Source organism: Rousettus aegyptiacus, unplaced genomic scaffold (assembly GCF_014176215.1).
Source record: "Rousettus aegyptiacus isolate mRouAeg1 unplaced genomic scaffold, mRouAeg1.p scaffold_m13_p_16, whole genome shotgun sequence".
NCBI classification, from domain to species: domain Eukaryota; kingdom Metazoa; phylum Chordata; class Mammalia; order Chiroptera; family Pteropodidae; genus Rousettus; species Rousettus aegyptiacus.
The window spans coordinates 50,936,119-50,951,577 of record NW_023416291.1 but is presented as its reverse complement, the minus strand read 5'-3'; the positions used below and the strand labels follow the sequence as shown (position 1 = coordinate 50,951,577).

Below are 15,459 nucleotides of genomic sequence, written 5' to 3'. Positions count from 1 at the left end.
ATTTTTAGAGACGCGCATCCCTCAAAAGAGTTTATATGCTACAGCGGGATCGTTAAGGCAGATAGTTACTTGGTCGCTTTCTTCCGACTCTCACCATCGTCTTTTTATTTGTATTTAATTCCGATTCCGAGCGAATCGCTCTCTAAGTTTTAGCAGTAGTCGACTTTGAAACGTAAAGACAGTTGCAGCCCTTTGTAAACAGCTCGTTCGTCAAAGAGCCCGATAACGCGGTGGTTGTTTTTTGTTTTCTGTTTTTTGCCTTCGTCGCAGCGCACAGCACTCCGGTCGACATGCCAAGCAGAGGACAGAATGAGGACAGGGACAGCGGCATCGCCCGATCAGGTACTTGTCTTTCCCTGTCCTGGGTCAGCTAGCGGAGCGAGCGGCCGGTCGTCCGCCACGGCGAGGTACTCGGGCCTCACCGTCTTCCAGGTCTCTCCTCTTCGTCTCAGCGTGCTGAGATGACCTCACAAGTCTCAAGGTCTAGACGCGGGGTGTGCCGTGTGGAGCGATTGTGCAACGCGGACGGGCAAGTCCGTTCCCGTACCCAAACGCGTCTGAGACGCATGTATCTTGAGAGATTTCTTTTTGGAGTGAACCCGATTGTACTGGGAATTGGCTTGCGGCGCGTTGGGCGTGAAGCCGGAGGAAGGAAAGCGTGTGCGCACGTCAGTCGGCCTGTGACTCGGGGAGGGCTGGCCGGCTGACTCGGTCGCCCTTTCTTCTGTCACACCGTTCTGGATTTTATCTCCGGTGCCCCTCCTCTCCTTACCCGAAGACTTGAATTCTTCTATTACCGCTTTTAAGATGTCTTGGTTTCTGCTTTAGTACAACGATCGTGCTGTCGATTTTCGATCTGTGATGCTGAGTGGAGGTGGCTTCGAGAGGCAGTGAACTTGGGGAGGCGGGGCGGGGGCGTGGGGCTGGCCTGAGGAGCACACACTGTGCACACAGCCTCCAGCTGCTGTCACAGACGGGGGGCACCCTGCTGGCGTACCCAGGCCTCGGCGCCTCCCTCCCGACGCCGCTCGGAGGAGCCCTCGAGGTGCCGCTGTGTAGTACCCGAGCCCCTCCCCCTGCACGGTGCCCTCGGCTCCCAAGTCGTGAGAGGCAGCGTGTCCCTGAATCCCCCCGTTCGGTGTGTGGATGTCACGCGACGTAAAGTACACAGAGTGTTTTTTTTTTTTTTTTTTTTTTATGGTCAAATAAAAATGGTCGAGTCATCGGGTTCTACCTAAAACTATTTGGAGTTCTTCTGCAATTTCACACCTGCCCCCAGGAGGAGTCACATGGAAACCAGGAGTTAAAGTACAGCGTGATAAATACCGCTTCACGAAATGCGCCTTACCTTATGCTCAGATCCTCGACCCTATCGAAATGTCCACATCGTTAACAAGAGAAACATGTTCTTCGTTCTCTATAAAACTGCATTTCCTCTGTTCGTAGCAGTAGTGAAATAAGCCGATCAATGTGAAGACCATCTGATATAACCTTGCAAACATTTTTATGTGTTTCGAGGCCTGGTCTTGCATTTGAGCGTTGTAACTGTATTGCCTCCTAGAGTATCTGATTTATGATATATACCACAGTACTTTTCCATTAAAATCTTATTCAGTAATATTAAAATAATTTTGATGAAAAAAAAATGCTGGTTACACTACGTACTTTAGCTTACTATTTCATTTATTATAAAATGATGAGTAAAAATTATTCACCATTTTATAACGAGAAAAGGAATATTTTCTTCTCTTTTTTATTATTTTGATTTTTCGCCTTGCCTTTTCATGTCTCTATTACAAGTCCTAGGTTCTTTTTATAGTTAACTAATCAGAATTAATAACCTTTTAGTACCTTGAAATGTCTTATTTAGCCCACCTTTTCCAAGAATTAGCAGAGAGAGAGAGTGAATAGCTAACACTATTGATTGGGGCACTGGGCTAAGCGTTGTACATGTATTGATTTGTTTAGTCTTCACCGAAACCTTAGGAGATCGATCGGCATTTCTCAGAGTTTTCTGTTGTCTGCAGCCTATTTTTTTAATGCATTTTTTTTTTGTCAAGATCCAGTAACCAAACATCTTTATATAGAACAAAAGCTTCATCGATTAATATTAACACTGCACTGGATTTCGTCATCTTCTTTTTTAAATGTCGGTTTCGATCCGGTAAACTATCCATAACCCGCGAGCAGATCGCAGCTCTCGGGAGAAATACTGAGGTGCGGCACTCTCCGGTCCCCGTTTCGCAGCGGAGAAAGCTGACGGGCTCAGTAAGCCACGCCAGTGTCACACTGAGCTACACAGCAGTAACATTTCCAGAAAAAAACTGGACTTCCAGGTCATCTCCATCCTGCTTCTGTGATGGGAGAAAAAAAAAAATGTTCATAGTTCAGGTACTATGCCTCAACTATGTTCTCCACCCGCCAAAAAGAAGTTGATTTGCTCAGCATAAGCCAGGGAGAGGGACAAGGGGCCCTGAAGATTTGGGAATAGGGCGCAGGGGTCTTTTGGGTCGTACAGGGGACTTGGAGAACTTAGGGGTGGAACAGAAATGTCTAGTCAGGATTTTTTTTTTTTATTAAGTCATTTTGTGTGACTTTGAGGAAAAACTTTCTCCCATCTCCTTTGAAGGTTCTCAGTAAAATTCCCCGCTCACTGTGATTTGAAATGCGGGTTTGACGTTGGAGGTTTAAGCGTAACCTCGAGACTGAAACCAGGTCAGAACAGAGGCCACCTGCTGGGCCAGCCGCGTCCGGGTAGCTTCTCAGCGAGGAGGTGCTGAACTTCAGTAGACTTGTATCGTCCGTGGTGTTCAGGGCACTGTCCCGGGCTCAGGGCATGCAAAGGTGGTTGCGATTTACCAAACACACTTTCCGTGAGTATCGTCTAGAGTGGAAGAAAAGCATTTCATAGACCTCTGCTGTAGAAAGAAGCCTGAGGCGTCACACGTCTCGAGTTTGTACCCCGGGAAGCTCAGCAACATTCTTGTAGACTTGAGGGTCCACGAGGGCAGATGGGTGTGTGTCTCGCCCACCCCGCGTCACAGTCGCCTGGCACACCACCTGGCACGTTGCGGACATTCAGCATCTGTTTATTGATTATCGGGCAATAGACAAGTAACTCTGGTAGGATTGAAGAACGCAGGTCAGAGTCAGGTTATTTCTATCTGCCTGTAGAAGTGTCAATAAAACACTAATTTTTTAAATAAAACATCTAATTTTTTAGCCCCAGGAAAGGGAAAGGAGAAAAAGTCTGTCTCCACCTTCCATTCTTTCAAACCAGTAGACACCCACCAAGCTGCTGGGATTTCAAAGAAAGCTTTCGCCTACCTGAGTAGGACCAAGCCCTCCCTGCCTGTTAGAGAAGTCTGGGCTACTGTGTCATCTCAGACCACTCCAAGTCCAAGTTCAGGCATCTAACATTATCCAGCAGGAGGAAGCAGAGACGCTCGGAGGCAAATAAGTGATCCAAGCAGAAAACATAAATTTAAGACTTGAGGTTTCTCCTTTACCTCAGATGGAGTGGCAGGGGAGCTGGAGAGGAGGGGCAGGTTCTGTATATTTGGAGGTGAGGAGCAGGAGAGAAGATTTTATGTAGGACAGCTACTTACTTACCTAGATTTCACCTCCACATATGGAGCGAAGTAGCCAAGAGGAAGCAACAGGTGTAAATACACATTGTGTGTACTTTGCGTAAGTGTACCTTGGTAACCAGGTAGCAATATAAACAGTTATGTGGATTATTTTATCAGATGTCTGCAGCATTCCGTTAAATAATAATTATTATTTTGCTTTTGTAATATGGAGCCTGGTAATTGACACATTGGCTATGTCTGGAATCTCTGTATCTTTTCGCTTGGTTTTCTTCGCGGTACAGAAGTCTTTAGTAACAGAGAAGTTATAGTCTCCCCCTGCTGGCCCTGACTGGTAGAACCTGGAAATTTTGGTTACTCGGAATGAGTGCTCATCGGCCTCAACTATTTCACCTTTCAAATTTTCTTCCCCGCAGCCTCACTCAGCAGCCTTTTGATCACCCCTTTCCCGTCTCCGAGCTCCTCTGCCTCATCTTCCAGCAGTTACCAGCGCCGCTGGCTTCGAAGTCAGACGACAAGTTTGGAGAATGGCATCTTCCCGAGGAGGTGAGCGCTGCGGTTCCCTCTTGCTGAGGAAGGTACTGGTGTAGGTAGCGTGATGAGAAGGGCAAGACCTCACTCACCTGTCGTCAAGGGAAAGAGAGAGCCGGAACTCTTAGAGGAGCCTCAGGGTAGCTTGAGTCTAGAAGTTAGAAGTTTCCTGGAAAGAATACCAAATAAACAACAACAACAACAACAACAAAACCACCTGGTTTGGAAGACACTGGAAATATCCGGGTAGTTGTGCCGTGAATGAGCTAAATAGGTTTGGTGTTCATTGAAAACGAGTGATACGCTCTCCCTTTTAGCTGATTCCCTCCCAGAGGCAGCTCTCGCGAGCTGGGAGGGTAGAGTAAATCTCTTCCTTGGCTTACGGTGACGCCAACGTGGGCTTCGAACATATATGAACTCAGTGATGGTGACATAACGTCTCTTTGTAAAACTTAAATTCTTAAACTGGACAGTGTAAGAATCAGATTATGAATAAGATGGCATTAAGGTACTTTCTGCCCGTATTTCAGTTGCTTTTTAGATCTAAAGTTTAGTTCTGTGCAAAATGTACGTTTTCGGCTTCCAGGGATGTTATTTATATCAGTGGCTTCCAACCAGTTTTATCCTACAACACAAAAACTTAAAAGGGAATTGAGATGGGTCGTACGTACAGACATTCACATGTAAACCGGTCAGTTTAACAAGTGGACTAGTCATCACTGTGTGTTGGGGTCCGTGCAGGTGTAAAGATGATTCAGCTACCTGTCTGCAGTTCAGTAGCTTACAGAGATGTACAGCCTACGTAGCGATATGCAGATGTTAAATGGCTGTAGAGAGGCATGAAGTGCTTTGGGACTCAGAGAAGGAGGCAGGCACCTGCTGGTGGCCACGGGGACAACTGGGGAGCTTTTCACGGACGAGATGGTGCCGAGAGACAAGGTCGAGGTGCGTGTGCAGTGCATGCTGGGCGGCTCGCCTCCCTCCTGTGGCTCCCACAGTCCTGGGAAGCTCGACGGAGGGAAGGTTCCCGTGCGTCGCTCACTGAGGAACGGGCTCTTGGCTGGTGGACTTAGCGTAGGACGGTTACACTTGGGATTCGGGGCGGGACACGTCCTAGCGCACTAGGTGACTGTGGGAACAAGCGAACCTGTATTCTAAGGCTTTCTTCCTCACCTGCAACGTGATCATGCGAGCACCTGTCTCGCCATGTTGGTGGGAGACTTACAGGAGCTGTAGCAAGTTCAGTCAGGCTCGGACGAGATACGGCGAGTCAAATATTGACTTATTTACTGTCATGATTGTCGTCATCATCATTGTTATTACTGCGGCTGTCGGGGGGAGGTATCCTGCCATCCTTACTGTCATTTCGGCAGAAGAAGCAGATGGTCCTGCATGCCTCCCCCTTCAGCTATCTCCCCTTTACTAAAAATGCTTTTGCTATCCTTCAGATTTGAATGCAGAGTTAAGTAGCATTCCTCAAACCAGTCCTCCGAAACACTTCAAAAACTCTCATTTGAATTGAGACCTGGCATTGGGGTCTCTAGGGAACTTATACCTAAAATAAGTATTTTAGGCTCAAGATAAAAGTGCCGGGCTCCCCGTTCAAAAAGCAGGAAAACGTGAGGGTCCTAAAATGTGAATTTTTTCTTTAAGGATAGTTTACTTACAAAATGTGATAGGAATAATAGAGACACATGAATAATAACATAAATTTATAAATGGCAGAAAAGTAATGCATTAGGGTCATAGTTCTGTGTAATATGATAAATAGTAATAATGTAGTACCTCGATTTATAATAAGATTTTTCTGTCTTACATTTCTGCAAATTCATTTGTTCAGGTCATTCAAATTTCTACATCAATCGATGTCATTAAAAGTGGTGTCACTCGCTCCTGGCAAATGCAAGATGGCAAATGTTTTCGATTTTTTTTTTGGGAGGGGAGGGGGAAAGATCTTTCTGCTGATGCAGCCGCTACTGGAACTTTGTAGGTTATGACAGCATCGAGATACACTTCTGGTGAACTTTTAGCATGTAAATGTCAGTTCATCCGAATCAGATGAAGGAGATGTGCTCACAGAACAGTTTTTCTAAAAAAGATTTAATTCTAGCTTCGCACAGTGGCAGCATCGTAGCCAGTGAGGCTTGTCTGAGGCGCCTTCATGGCTAATTAAAAAGGCTTAATTCTTCTCATAAATGAATTTTGCGTTAAGTCCGAATTTAATTTTAAATGTGAATTTATACAAGGTTTTTTTTTAATGTTTCCTCTGACATTATCAGAGGTCCTAGAAGAAACTGAAAGAGTCTTCCTGAGCTGTATGTAATTTAAAATACCTTATGCGTTCTATGATTGCATCTTCCGTTATCGGGAAAATTAATTTTAAACTGGGCTTTCTTGTTAATAATTTATCTGAGGCTTCATATGAAAATAATGTTTTGGTTTTTTTTTTTTTCTGTCCAATACAACAGTCTTTCCATTTACTTTCTGTTTCTACGCCTGTGGATTTTTGATTTTACAATGTTGCTGCAGTTTTCAAAACCAGAGATCATAAATTCTTTGAAGAATTTGAATCACTCCCTAACATGCTTTATTGCAGCGTCTCATTTTGTGGTTATTTACTGTTCCGGGGCTCAGGTTCAAGGGGTAAATATTTGTGTAGACTCCAGAGGCATGGACTCTGGTGAGGGATGGACAAGCTGGCTTCCCACGTGGGTCCTGCCCAAATCCTTCCCCTCACGGCCACCAGTCTGGGCCCAGTTCCCAGTCTTGCCGTGTTGGACTGCCCGGACGAGGCTGTGTGCCCGACCCCCAGGCTAGGCGTGCCCTGTCGGGGTGGCGTGCCCGCAGGCCCAAGCCCCCCGGCGGCTCTGCGGCCCGCTGCCTTTACTGCTCACACACATGCTTCCCCCTCCCATCAGCCTTCACTTACAGATTCAGAGATAAAATTACTACGAATTCAAGACAGCGACCGCATCACATTAAACCAAACCTAGGGCCGGTCCGAGAGCAGGAGGCCGTGTGAGCGAGAGGCATGCCCGTGGGGCCCGCCCTGGACCCAGGACTGTTTAACGTGGGGGATGGAAAGGACGTTTGGACCCGCCCCCCTGTGCCTGTGAAAAGCCCTTCACTTAAAGGACCTTGGCATCGAGCTCTCCTTTTGGGCTGGTGTATGCGTAGGAAAGCTAATACTTTGTGCTAGACAGGAGAACAGTGAGTCCTGAAAATGGGATTTCCTCTGGCTTTGAGGAAAAAAAAAAATTCACAGTAGTCAAAAACTCTCTCCCTAAGAGTTAAAGGGAGTCCGGGAGGACACTCACAGCCCTTCTCGGGGTTTCGTGGGCAGCGTCACACCCATGCCTCGAGGCCCCCTTCTGTGCCAGATGGTAAACTTTGCTTCCTGGACAGGGAGTCAGGCTTGGGCGTGTGGCAGCTGGTCCAGAAAGACTGCCTGCCGTGGGAGGAAGGCAGCAGAGATTTCATTCCCTAGCGAGGCTATCGAAACCCTAAAGAAGCACACGCCGTATAAAACTGCCAACGGGATGTTCTTTAACCCATAGAAATGGCAGTTTCACTTGGTTCCAGCGTATCCATAGATCCAGCATGAGTTCAAAGCCAACATAAACAATTAGACTCTGCAGTGCTGATACCTAGTTTAAGTCACGGAGACGTACTTAAGTAATTATTGTTTTTGCTTTATTTTGTGATGTCGAGATACGCGTAACGTGTGCAAATGCTTGTTTGCGTCAACAGAATTCTATTTGACTTTTTTACAAGGAGAAAACGTGAGTGAGCCGCGGTAGTCTTTCCTTAACTTGAAGGCCTGTCGGCCGATAGGATTGCTCCCATCTGTGTCCCCCCAGTGCCCAGCTGTCACGGTGCATCTGACCACACGGACACCAGCAGGCGGGTCACACGTGAGGGCAGAGTCCCCGGTCACTTCCAGTGTCCAAGAAATGAGCCTAGACTAGAAGACAGAAACCCTGGGTTCTAACTCTAGTATTGTCACCAAGAAGTTTTCTGTTCCTGAAGCAAGTCGATTCATCGCTCTGCCTCAGTTTCCACATTTGCAAGACGGTCTGTGGTACCTCACTCGTAGGCGGCTTACTGGTAAAGATACCACGGAGCATTTGGATACATACCTGAAGCCTTTCACCGTGGAATAATTTTAAAAACATAACTAAAATATCGCACGCCCTAATTTATTCCAGTTCGCATGGTTGATCCAAGATTGCAGAATGAAAGCTCATCTGCTTTAGAATTAATTCAGTGGAGAGACCCAGGGAAGCAAGTGAGAGCTAGCCGCTCGGTCGTAGGTGTGTAAGATTTTCAGACGTTCAGCAGGTGGCGCTCTCTGCCGCGTTAGAGCGGACTTGGTTACGGGTCGTCGGGGAGAGATGGAGCTGATAAGTCCGCATGAGGTTCAGTGTTTATTGCGATGCGATTGGTAGAGACGACGTCGGCCGAAGGCGAATGAATGACTGGACTGGCATGGCCATTGTACTTTCGAAAAAGAAGGGATGGGAGATGAAGAAGAAAGGATGGCGAGAGAGTGTCGGTGTCAGACGGGCGTAGAATCTCCTCTGCAGAATAGAAACGCACCGGCGCAGGTAGACAAAGTTGCAGTGCAGGTAGACAAAGTTGCAGTGCAGGTAGACAAAGTTGCAGCACAGGTCCTGTGGAAAGGAAGAGTGTGCGCCACGTGAAACGGAGGATAATTCTAAGAGAGCTCCAAGAAGTTTTTCTTTGCGTGAGCAGATGATTAGGATCTAGGAGTTTCTCAGAGAAGACAGTTGGTGGTTATTGACGCATAGCATTTCAGCGGCACCCGGGGACTGTGTCCTGCCTGCCAGGGGCCTCGTCTCTCAGTGAGAGCCTTTTACTGGTTTGTCAGCCGCACTGACATCCCCGGCGTCTGGCTTGACGTCGAGGGAAACAGTAACCTCTCTCTCTCTCTCTCTCTGAGGTCAGAACAAAATGTCTTTCTCCTTTCCCTGAGAAATAAAAGTAGCTTTCCTGACCATAAAACTTCTGGTGTGTGTGTGTTTTTGAAAATGTGGGTGTGTGTTAAAATCACAGGCACGTGATAGACCACGGGTAGAGCACGAAATCCGAAATTTAAGGCCGAGAGTAAGTGGCTAACTGCCTCGAATTCTGCCGAGATAAGTAATCGTCGCGTTGTGATTTGTAGTAAAGAACGTGGAGGAAGTCGCGTTCCTCCCGTATTTGGCAGGGATTTGAGACTACGTGGTGCAGTCGACGAGGAAGAAAACTTACTGCGTAACTGCCACGTGCCAGGCTAGGTACTTTCCTTGGCAATATTATGTCCTTTGCTTTGATGTCTTTATAGGGTGGGGGGAAGGGGGGACCCAATTCTGTTTTTTTCATTCTTGTCAGTAGTTAAGTCGTTAATTTATGCTGTTCTTTTTTTCCCAGAATAGTTAAATAAGAGACATGATCAGACCATATTGTGAGACGTTCCTCTTAAAACAAATTGAACATGTGTTCAGAATGTATCGGCCTCTCTTAAAAGAATCTCGTTTTTTTTTTTTTTTTTTTTGAGAATTTGACTGTACCAGAAGAGAGAGGTGGCTCTTTCTGGCTGGGGGATGATGTCCCAGAGGGCTTAATGATCCCATGGCATGGTGTGACCTGAGCATCACTTCGCCTAACGGGGGAAGCCTCAGGAAAGAGCCTCAGCTACCGGGAAGTATCCAACGTGACCCTCGACCACGCTGAATACCGCACAGGACCCTTTCTCTTCCCATGTCGTTATCATTTGGTGTCTGTCAACCAAAGCAAAGGGCCCAGGTGTTGAGTGAACAGATGTTTCACAGCCCTTCTTAAATACCACCGATCCAACCCAAAATAGTCCAAGGGAAATGAAAACTCAGTTTTCATTTAAGTTCCTTTTCAGGTTAGGGTGATACCGTGTGGCAAGCTGGTATTTTCATGGCAGAATTGGAGAAGAGAATGAATGAGACGGTGAGGTAGACAGACTCTTAGATGAGCGTGTTCGGGTCAGCCGTCTTGAGTGTTGCGCCCGGGCACTGAGAGTTCATCTTCAGTGTGCTTTGTTGACGCGACTCTTCAAACTTGCTTTTCCCCAAGGTCAACTGATGAGACGTTCAGCTTGGCGGAAGAAACCTGTAGTTCTAACCCGGCCATGGTTCGCAGGAAGAAAATTGCCATCAGCATCATCTTTTCCCTGTGTGAGAAGGAAGAGGCCCAGAGAAACTTCCAGGACTTCTTTTTCTCTCATTTCCCCCTGTTCGAGTCTCACATGAACAGGCTGAAGAGTGCAATCGAAAAGGTAATGAGAATGGGATCCCGGGGGTCAAACAGAGAAGCGATTATGGGGCGTCCAAGGTGGTAGAACCTCAGGTCACTTTCCTAGGGAACGGGACTCGTCCGCAGCAGGCATAGGTCCTCATCGCTTTCTGAAAGGAAATCACTGCTTCCCGACGACGTCCATGACGATTACCTGACTGTTTCGATTACCGTCTTGTCTTTTATTAATAAAGCCTAACAGACAGCGATAAAGCCGTTTCTCCTCAGAGGGTGATTTGGCTTGTGTCTCTCTCTTGAAGGCCATGGTCTCCTGTAGGAAGGTAGCAGAATCGAGCCTCCGCGTCCAGGTTTACGTCACCCGTCTGATGGAAGCTTTGGGAGAATTCAGGTAAATTGGCAAAGTTTGTCAGATCTAACGGGAAATTCATGAGTCGTGGCCGCTGGGGATACGTGGAAGCTGTGACTTGGAAGAATCGGCGGCTGCCGGTTCTAGCTCCTGCCTTCAAGATTGAAACTAAGACCAAAGAAGCAAAAAAAATTTGAGTTACCTGGCACCAACTACTCCTCTCTACTCCCACCTGGCAGACGGACCTCCGGGTGATTATCTTTCGCAGGGTGAATGGGGAAAACTGACAATCGGGTGTGTCTCATAAGCCTGTTCGTGATTTCGTGTCATGCTCACAAAAGTCCTAAGGGTAAGCGCTGTTACCGCGTGTTACAGATGTGGACGCGAGTTCGAAGCCTCGATGGGGAGACTGTGCCTGCCAGGGAGACACACACGGCCCTTTGCCGGGACAAGCCTGGTTCATGCCCAGTGTCCTCCCCTCAGCGGCATGGCCTGCGGTTATCTGAGCATCCTCGTGGGCCTTCATCGTTAGTTTCTAACGCACGGCCTCGGTATGCCAGACACCAGATTTCTGGAGCCCTTGCCCCTAAACGTCTGGGTGGAAAAGTAACCTGCTCGATATTTTATATCAAGGGCCGATACTCCTTTTCTGTAAAAGGATCTCCGTCATAGCCATTCAACTTTGCCATCGGGCAGCAGCGTCGACAGAGAAATGGAAATGAACGGGCGTGGCGTGTTCCAGGAAAACGTTATTCGCAGAAGGTGGCAGTCAGAGGCGGCCCGTGGGTTATAGTTTGCTGGCCCCTGTGTTATGTAGTCTGCTTGAATCCACCATAGATCCAGATGATCGTTTTTGTCTTTACTCCTTTATATGAAGATCGCCCAAGAATAACATCTGTGACAGTCTCGTGTGTCCTGTCTCCTTTCCGCAGAGGGACCATCTGGAACTTGTATTCTGTCCCGAGGATCGCGGAACCCGTATGGCTCACCATGATGTCCAGCACTTTGGAAAAAACCCAGCTTTGCCAGCGTTTTCTCAAGGAGTTTACACTTCTCATAGAACAGATCAACAAAAACCAGTGAGTCCCCCTCGTTGGAGCCTCGCCCGCCAGTTCCGTGGCCCGGGTGCGCTCTGTGGACGACGTGCCTTGTCCTGCGTCGACTCGCTGGCTTGTCTTTTCTCCTACTTCTCCCAGGTTTTTTGCTGCCTTACTGACTGCGGTGTTGACCTACCACCTGGCCTGGGTGCCGACGGTCATGCCAGTTGACCACCCTCCCATTAAAGCCTTCTCGGAGAAGCGCACCTCGCAGTCCGTGAACACACTGGCCAAAACCCATCCGTACAACCCTCTCTGGGCGCAGCTGGGTTAGTACCTGATTTGACGCTTCAGAGACTATATGTGGGATGGAATAGGGAAAATGCTGGGATTTTTAGTCGGTCTTAACTGTCGGACCCGGTAATGCAGGGGCTGGGAGACTGGCCCACAGATTGTAATGTGAGGCTCCCCCGGTCCTGGCCCTCCCCCGCTAGCAGCTTCGATCTGCTCTTTTTGAAGCCGTGTGGGGCAACCGTGCTCCCCGACACCACGCGGCGGTTCACCCTAGAGCGGAGCGTCTCAGCCTGGGCATAGTCACTTTTTGGATCGGGCCGTTCTTCGAGGGGTGGGCGTTGGGAGCTGTCGCGTGGGGCAGCGTTGCTAAGCAACACCACCGGCCTCTGTTCACTAGTTCCCAGGGAAAACGCCCCTCTGAAGCTGTGATGATCAAAAAGTTCTCCAGGCATTGCTGAGTGTCCCCTGGGGGCCAAGACACCCGCCCCCCACCCCGGGGGCGGAGAACCACTGCCCCAGAGGATGGACGGGATAGAATAATGAGACAAGAAAGTAGCGCATTATACCTTCAGCACCTTTTTAATTTCAGCTTCGGTCAGGAACCTTTATCTTGCTCCGCACTGCGTCCTCGCACTTAGCTGGTGGCTTTTCTTTCCCCCAAAGCGTCATGCCGAGGCCTGCCATAGCAGTAGGCACCGTTGGGGACAGAGTTTGGGATTTACAGGACCCGCTTTGCTCGCTTTGGGTTCGCGTCGAGGGGAGGCATGCTCTAGGACCTCTCACTCAGCAAACGTTTAGAGGGTATAACTGAAACTTGCACACTCACTCCATCCCAGGCCCTGGGCTAGGCGGACGTCAGTCAGGGATGTGGCGTTGAACAGCGTGGGCTGCTCCGCCTCAGGAAGCCAGCCGCCTCACGGAGGAGGCTCGTTTGTGTTAGGATGATCGCAAGGCGTCCCGATTCCTCCTTTGATGGGGGTTGTGCAAAAAAAGGATGCGAGAGAGAGAGAGAAACCGTGTAGCGTAGAGGTTCAGAGCGCGGGTACCACTGCCCAGGTCATGGCCAGTCTTCACGGGCAGGGGACCTTACCTCTCCGTGCTTCGGTTTCTTCGCTTGTAAAATGGAATGAAATTAGTTCATGGTTACCGTGGGAATTAAATAAGTTATACGTAAAGAAGCATCTTTGTTACTGACGCTGCCAACGAAAAGACCGATATTAGAGGGGCACCGAGAATGAGGGGGTTGGGGGTGGATGGAGTTTTCAAGGATGGATGCTTGAGGAGATTTTAAAATGGCATTTTCCAGAAAAAGAATCACAGACCGGGGAAAGCACTTTAATCTTAGAAAACAGCATGTGATCATAACCATGATGAGATCTGTCACTGTGAGCTGAGCACGTGTTAAGTGCTTTTTTTTACATGTGAGAATTAATTAGATTCTCGGTCCAGGCCGATTACTGTTGCCCTCATTTTATAGATAATAAAGACGTCTTGCCTCGTGCGCTACGTCTTGAGACGTGTCAGGAAAGAGAATGCCTGCTTCGCCATTAGGGGGAGGATAGGTCACGCGAAGTGAATTCATAAAGGATGTATGGAGGGTAACATGGGTCTAATGCAACCGATCAGTACTGCGCTCAGGAAAGGACTCAGAGTGTGCCCGGCTCACTGGGTCATCGGTGCTCCCTGGGGAGGACAGAGCATCGTTGTTTGTGTTACAGAGCAGTACTCTTGGAGGAAGGTGGCGTCGTTCGGTGGCGAAGGGAAGGATATTGAGGTGTTTCGTGCTGCCCGGTCACCCATTGAAGAACAATGCTAATCGAGCATCGTGCGGTTGATTAGATGAATGTATTTATAAATAGACATGATTCTCATTTGAAAGTTAACTACCTGCGACCCGTTAATGCCCTGTGTTCAGCATAACAAGGCCAAGTCCCTCCCAGTGAGCTCACAGTCCCTTTGGGAAGGACATCATGTCACCCTCCCCTCCCCCAGAGGACCCAGCAGCAGTGGCTGTTGACAAGAGCGGTGAGAGGAGGGGGTGTGAGGAGGGGGTGTGAGGAGGGGGTGTGAGGAGGGGGTGCGGCCCAGGCCCGGGGTCACTGGATAACTTCGTGTGAACGATGGCCGAGTTTCCACTATTATAAGACATCGAGGGGGTTCAATAATTTGACAGGGGAAGACACTTATTTCCAATTATTATTATTATTATTAGTAGTATTATATTTTTATTAACTATTCACCAAGTCACATAAACAGGACAAAATTAATTTCCAGAAAGGTGCACCGATGCAGATGTCATTTTAATCCAGGTTCTCGAGTAATAGCAAAGATTCTCTCCCGCATCGTTCGAAAGGCACGTCCGAGAGCTTGCCAGGGCAGGTGCCTCTGCCGCGCCCACTTCTGCCCGGTTTCCCTGTCTCCTTCCCTCCCTCCCTCCCTCCCTCCTTCCCCCACCTCTCTCTGGCCCCCCTCTCTCTCTCTCTTACCTACAAACGCGCACTGCATCTCACCTGTTTTTTTCTGTCTTCTCTTTTCTCCCTTTTTCTTTAAATTTATGTTTGTATTTTAAGTGATGGTTAAAAAAAAAGCACAGAACATAACATCGGTCCCCTTAACCAACGTTTCTAAGTGTACAGTTCTGTCGTGTGACATCTGTTGGGATAGTTGTGCAACTCGCCTCCGTTTTGCGAAATCGTACGCATGAGAACAAAAGAATCTACTCTAGATTCGTAGCTCCGTCAATCCGGGACTCAAAAAAAACTTGTCTTCGCGTTCAAGATCCAGTAAAGCTTTCCTTTTACAGGTCTGTTACTTTAATGCTGCGCTATTTTATGAAATTTGGCCCTATAGTACAGGCGCTGTTTCCGCACACGTTGTTCTCATTACTTTATATCGTTTAAATTATTTTTTATACAGTTCAAGTTATTATAAGTTGGATTTGTAATAGCCTCTTTGTTTTACTTTTTTCCCATTTACGACCGAGTTATTAAACTGTACACGCACGAAAGTTAAATTCATTGCTGAAAAATAAGACTGTCATTCTGAGTGGCTTTTTCCTCCGTGGTTTTTTTTCATAGCGGGTTTTGGATATGTAATGCTTATCTTTGTTAACACTGAGACCGAGTTCACAGAAGAGTCCCATGAATTCCTGACATAACTGTGACACCCTGTAGCCCTGGACGTGTGTAATCTCAGAGCAGCGACGGTACCGAGTTCTCAGCCAAGAAAGTTTTCTCCAATAGGAGTGAGACTCCTGGCCTCAGACTACAATTCTCGGTTATTCTTTTGAATTCTTGGATGATTTCTTGGTTGCCAAACCCTCAGAGACAAAGCTCTATTAGCTTGTAATTTAGTCTTTTCCTAGAGAGGATTG

General features: G+C 47.9%; 1 protein-coding gene across 11 annotated transcripts in view; it reads left to right on the top strand.

Annotated features, from left to right (window-relative positions):
• The window catches only part of FNIP2 (folliculin interacting protein 2), an 87,421-nt gene that overhangs the window by 54,478 nt on the left and 17,484 nt on the right, over nt 1–15,459 (top strand). For all 11 annotated transcript variants that reach the window (XM_036234013.1, XM_036234005.1, XM_036234003.1 and 8 more), the window contains 6 exons: nt 271–342; nt 4,007–4,136; nt 10,230–10,431; nt 10,709–10,797; nt 11,688–11,834; nt 11,952–12,121. In XM_036234013.1, the coding sequence (XP_036089906.1) occupies nt 271–342; nt 4,007–4,136; nt 10,230–10,431; nt 10,709–10,797; nt 11,688–11,834; nt 11,952–12,121 (810 nt within the window). The remainder of the gene's footprint in view (nt 1–270; nt 343–4,006; nt 4,137–10,229; nt 10,432–10,708; nt 10,798–11,687; nt 11,835–11,951; nt 12,122–15,459) is intronic.